The sequence below is a fragment of the Psammomys obesus genome, unplaced genomic scaffold, assembly GCF_907164565.1.
Source record: "Psammomys obesus unplaced genomic scaffold, mPsaObe1.curated_primary_1811, whole genome shotgun sequence".
Taxonomy (NCBI): Eukaryota; Metazoa; Chordata; class Mammalia; order Rodentia; family Muridae; genus Psammomys; species Psammomys obesus.
Genome location: NW_026596095.1, coordinates 11,275,068 through 11,281,067, shown reverse-complemented (window position 1 = coordinate 11,281,067; position 6,000 = coordinate 11,275,068). Strand labels below are relative to the sequence as shown.

Here is a 6,000-nt window from a genome sequence, read left to right as displayed (position 1 = left end):
GGACGGATGGATGGACGGACTGATGGATGGGTGGATGGATGGATGGATGGATGGATGGATGGATGGATGGATGGAAAGACAGATGGACGGATGGGCAGATGGATGGATGGATGATAGATATAGATAGATACTGTAATGGCTCTTTAGCAAGCTTTACTAACCACTCCTGCATGTATGATTTACCTTCATTATACTCTGACTTAGAAGACTGTTTTAACTCCACAAATGAAGGACCAAGCTCAGGCAAGAACCACAGATTTTCCTTTGGCATTCAATGGTAACAACCCTGTCAGCTGCAGTGATGCCTGCGGCAGCAGAGACGGCAGAACAGCAATGCTCCGTGTGCACACGCACTACGTTCCAGTCACTGCACCAACAGCATAAACAAATTGTCTCATTTAATCTTCGGCTAGAGCTCTGAAGTCAGTATCATTACCCAGACTTCAACAATGATGAGACTCAGGCTTTGAAAGTTTAATAACATGCCCAAAAGTGGGAAAGAGGGAGCTCCAGAATTCCAGTGAAGAGCAGCTGATTCCCAGGCCTATCCTCTTAAAGACTGCACAGTAAATCCCACGGTCCTTACCACAGGGGCTGAAAGAAAAGGGCTCAGACCTCACACCCATACAGCATGCTCCCTGCAGCAGAGTCGAGCTTATCAGTAACTTGGAGAGCAAGAAGTCCCCTTCTTCACCGCTGCACATTCGCTTATCCAGTTTTTCTTCCCATGTCCATCCTATGCCCCACCCTTCCAAGGCCTTACCTGTCTCAGTGACACTGGCACCAGTTAGGGTTTATTCTCTCACTCGTAGCTTGGTGTGGATAGCCACTGGCAGGCCTCTCATCCATCAGTATCTTGTAGACCCACAGTCATGCCTATCAGGGAGTTGGTTCTTGCAAACAAAGAAATGTTAGGAAAACAATTAGGTACTTATATTTCATAAGCAATGGTTGGCTAGAACAGTTGAAGTTTGGGATGCAAGGATTTCTTCCTTTGCATTTGCACAGACTCTACTGCATTCTGACGAGACAGGCAATCATCAGTTGGTTGCTGAATATCACACATGGAGACTCTGAGCATAGCAGTTCAGGCACTTCCAAGCATCTGTTCTGCTACTAGGTAAATAAGGTTGGTCATGGGCCTGTATGTACTAAAGAAAATTATCTGGATGGAAGATCAGTGTGAGAGACTAGCTATGTCTGAACTTTTAATTCATGATCTTTTTGTCTGCGAAAATAAGCAAGCCATGTGCCTCAGTTTCCCAGTATGTAAAATGAAGTGTTAACCAAGATCTTTTTGAAAACTAACAACGCTATTCACGTTTGGTTGAGGTAGACACTAAGTTATAAAGACACAGAGAGAGATAGAGAGAGAGAAAGGGGGCAGAGTAATTGGAATCATTGGTCGTTGGAATTTACATAAGGATTAGAAAGTAAAGGAAAAGAAACAATGAAAGTCTACTAACTACTCAAAGACAGCAGCATTAACAAGTAAAACCATGCTTCGAAGCTCTCCCTTATGAGAAGCGCATCGTGTGTGCTTCTGCCACTGACAAAATACTTGACAGAACTTAGGCAGAGGGATTATTTATCTTAGCGCATGGTTTCAGTTCAGCATGGTGGGTGCATCACAGCCGAGAGTTTACATCATGGCATCCGAGAAGCACAACAGCACAGGATGAGAAACTACCCATGCAAGCCGGCTTTCTCCTTTGTTCTCTTGTGTTCCAACGTAGTCCCAATCTACTGGGTGATGCTGTTCGTGTTCTGGAGACCTCCTCTGTTAGCTAATCTCATAAACACACCCAAACATGTGTACTTTACTAATCCCGCAGGTGTTTCTCCATCCAAACCAGCTGTCAGTCAAGGTGAACCATCATGGATATTTGCTCGTTTTAATGGGCAAATTATACATTTGCTTTACTCTGATACCTTCTTTTGAATAACAATCCTTATTTTGGGGGGAATCTCAGATCTAAAAGTTAAAATTTTCGTGTTTTGAAGAACAAAGATGAATCTGAGAAATGCCAGTGTGCTTTTTTTTCCCACATATTTTCTTGCCAAGCTTCATTTGAAATGAATGTCCTTTTGGAATTGGTTATCCATGTCCCTGAGAGGTAAAAAGAGACATATTATACATTACTTCCTTTATGCATATGGATTAAACTTTTACTTTCACTTTGCTTTCTCCAGCCAACTTTTTTTTTTTTTCAGATTTCTTACAGGCTAAAGCATGAGTGCATGTATGTGCTATGTAACCCTAACACTATCCATGCTCCAACATTTGATTTGAATAGAGTGGTTTATTCTCTGAATGTGTCTTCCAGTATCTTGTCACCCTGAAATGCCTTTTGTTCATTTCTATATTTCAGGCCCTGCTTGACACTCAGAACCTTTTGCGCACACAAATCACAAATTTTACATTCAACCTTGGATTTTCAGGGAAATTTTATCACACAGGTAAGGCTCCTCTGACCGCTGTTTGAAATTGCATTTCCCTCCTGTCCTCACTTTCCTGCATCCTTTCCGTCCTTCCTCTGTTTCTCTTCATTTCATTTAACATGCTGCTTCTAACCTTTAGAAAATGTTAAGCTTACGGTATTTTCTAATGCCCTTCCTTTTTGTGTTGGGTTGTAATTCACGTACAGAAAAGCCCATAAGGAGCCAACTCTGATCTTTAGTGAATTTTCACAAACTATACATAGTCCTGTAACTCTCAAGTTGAGCAAGAAACTCATTAGCATAACCCCATCTCATTCCTCCCCTGTAGCTCTACCCTTTTGATTATAACACTCCTCAACTGCTTCCCTGGCTTCCAGTACTGTTAGTACACCTGGCTTCGACGTAAGTGTAAAACTCAGTGGATCCAGCTTCTGCTGCTGTTGCTCAACAGTGTGTGAGTCACACAGATATGGTGCTGAGATTGCCATTCTCTCACTCTTCCTTTCTCGGTAGTGTTTCACGTTTGAGCCTACCAGCACTTCATCCGTTCTACCGCCAAGGAGATGGTGATCTTCAGCCTTTGGCATTTCTTAGGTCATCCTGTTAGGCGTTCATCTCTGTCCCTTAGAGGACTTCAGTGCTCTTTTGTTGGCTCTCAGCCCAGAGTAGAGTTGCTCACATGGCACATATGTGAAAAACTTGAAGCATGTTATTTCTAGCTGTCTGAGGACTGTGCCGCATATTTTGTGTTGTTTCCCTTTTAAATTTTGGCTGTGCTGTGGGAATATAGAAAGTCATATGATGGCTTTGGTATGTGTTTCTCTTATGAACAGGAAATGAGCTTGTGCACATGATTACCAACTGTTTGGGATCCTCTTCTGAGGAGTGCTTGTTTCTCAAAAGAAAATTTTTGTTGCCAGTTTATAGATTCTTGATCCATTCTCTGTAATGATTTCTCAGTTACAGGCATTTACAAGTTCTTTTCTGTCTTTTCTCTCTCCCTGTTTTTGAATAATGAATATACTTAATTTTAATGTCAAATTTATCTTTTCTAATAACTTATTTAGTCATGTGTGATGTACAAAATCAGTTGTATTTTTTCATATCATCATTAAAGTCATAGATAAATCAAAAAGAGCACTATTATGCCATTCCATCAACCAAGTTTAAGGGGTACATTTTAGAATTATACAGTTGTGTTGAGTGTAACTTTAAAAAGCTGAAACATACCCAAGGTCTGGAAGGCTAGATATTTAAGAAGTCAGTCATCTCCAAACTGATCTATAATTAATAAAGTCTCAGACACAGTTCTAACAGGATTCTTGGTAGATATTGGTAACATTATCCTAAAATTTATATGAAAATTCAAATAGGGACGAATAACAAAAACAGTTATGAATATAAGAGAAACCAAACTGCTGTAGTTGCACTAACAAACACTATTAGTCATTCCAAAGTCACTGCCGGTAAGGTGTGGGGTAGAAGCAAGCTTAAAGGGGAGAAAGAAACACAGTCCACGGAAACACACTAATCCCATCTCTGATGGAGGTGGGCATTCCAGTCATCCATGCTGATTACAGAACTTTATGGTAGAATGAAGGAAGCTTGACCTAGAGCTGAGGAAAAAAAAAAAAGATAGACACAAAGTAAATTCCAGATTGATCCCAGATTTAAAATCTTATGATAACCAAAGATTTCTTAAAGCATAAAAGATGCAGTGCTTTCTGTGAAAGGGACGCTAAGGAAACAGGATGTCCCTAGCTGTTAGATGCTTTGACATCCTTAAAGAGAGGAAAAATAGGCTGCAAGGAAGGAATCAGAAAATACACCGAATATTAATATGTTTGGAAAAGGGTGTATTGCTAAGGCTGTCACTGCGGTAAATGCCTGTGGGAAATTTTCCTGGAAGAAGGATTTGAATTTTTTGTTTCCAAAAGTTTCACCCACAGTCTGCTTTACCCATCGTGTCTGGGCCTGTGGTGGGGCAGAGCATCGTGGTGGCTGTGCGTGGTAGAGCAGCCATTAACCTCATGACAACAGTGATAGAGCAAGCGGCTATGGAGAAAGCATGTTTTTAGAGGCCTACCTCTAATGACCTACTTCCTAACTAGGCCCTTCAAGTTTCTACCAGATTCCACTGCCCAATGAGGACCAAGTCTTCAAAACGTGAGCCTGTGGGGACATTCCATGTTCAAATGGGATATCCAAACACAGGGTGATGGTAGAAAGAACTACAGAATTAGATCCAGGACAGTCCAAAGTCAAGGAATACACAAATCAAACATCTCCTTGGCAACTCACTCTTCTTCCTTCAGCCCTGGATGCTAGAAGTGATGTCATTTGTCCAACCCCTTTCTTCTAAGCCATGAAAGGGGGTGTATGTATGTGTGTGTTCTTTTTCTTTTTAATAATAGCACTTCCCACAGCTCACAATGAGTATGCTTCATCTAAATCAATGGAAAAGCTGCAGAGGTAGTGAGTAGAGCCAAGGTTGGTGGGATCTCATTATCTGTGTAAAAGATGAAAGGTCCCACACTGTTATGGCCAGGGGTGTCTAAGACCTGATAAATTATTTTTCATGGAAACAAATATAAAATTTAATTCTCAACCTTTCAAATTAGATGTTATAAAACTTAATTAAAATACATTGTCTTCCTTTGTAAATAATTGATCCTTTTCTGTGTTGAAGACTCTGTCCTTTTTATTCAGTCTTGAAGGAAAAGAGAAAATGGTGCTGCTTCAATGGAAAAAAAATGTTTTGGGAGAAAGCTTCCTTTCTTTCATTCTTCTTAAAATTGTTGTTTCACGTGTTTGAGTGTCCTGCTTGTGCGTATGTTTGTGTGCTACATGCTATGCCTGATACTGGTGGAGACCGTAACAGAATGTCAGATCCCCTGGAACTGGAGCTACACATGTTTGTGAGATGCTCTGTGGGTGCTGGGAAGGAAACCTGGGTCCTCTGAAAAAGCAGCCATTGCCTTTAATCAGTAAGCTTTCTCTCCATCTTGAGGATGTCCTTTCTTTATTTTAATTTAAACAGTCTCTTGAATTTTGAGGAGGCCAAAGTTATGTAGCTAGTAAAGTGCCCAGTCTTCACCCTCACTTAACCAGTGTCCAATTTTCCTACAGAGCTTATTATTTAGTTGACAGTGATTCATTAGGGAAGTTATGTGGCAAAAAAACGTTCTGGCATCTACAGGACAGTGAAGTTGGAATATACCAGAAAAACACTGAGAGTAAAACATCTCTCCAGTCTGATTACATCATAGGGTCATCATAGGGTCAACTGAAAATGTGGAAAGCACGATGGGATATTGAATTAGGAAATTCTGTCCCCATTTCTGGAGTCTTCATTTGGCCAGTAAATAATAACTAAGGGCCCTGAGTATGGGGTTTCTTAGTTAAATTAACACTCCTGACCTTCACTCTGATTCAGGGCATGCTTCTTGACCTCTGTAAAGATCACTCTCCTTATTGGAGAAAATGAGCTTGTCTGTGACCTTTACCTCACAGAGGTGTTGTGAGAAGTGAACAGCACAGCGTCATAAAACTCTTACC

The 6,000-nt window shown here is 40.8% G+C and overlaps 1 protein-coding gene across 1 annotated transcript in view; it reads left to right on the top strand.

The window, feature by feature from the left end:
• Positions 1–6,000, top strand: part of LOC129691959 (bifunctional heparan sulfate N-deacetylase/N-sulfotransferase 3) — a 132,918-nt gene that overhangs the window by 34,163 nt on the left and 92,755 nt on the right. Inside the window, exon 2 of the mRNA XM_055628166.1 lies at positions 2,373–2,460. Within this exon, the coding sequence (XP_055484141.1) occupies positions 2,373–2,460 (88 nt within the window). The remainder of the gene's footprint in view (positions 1–2,372; positions 2,461–6,000) is intronic.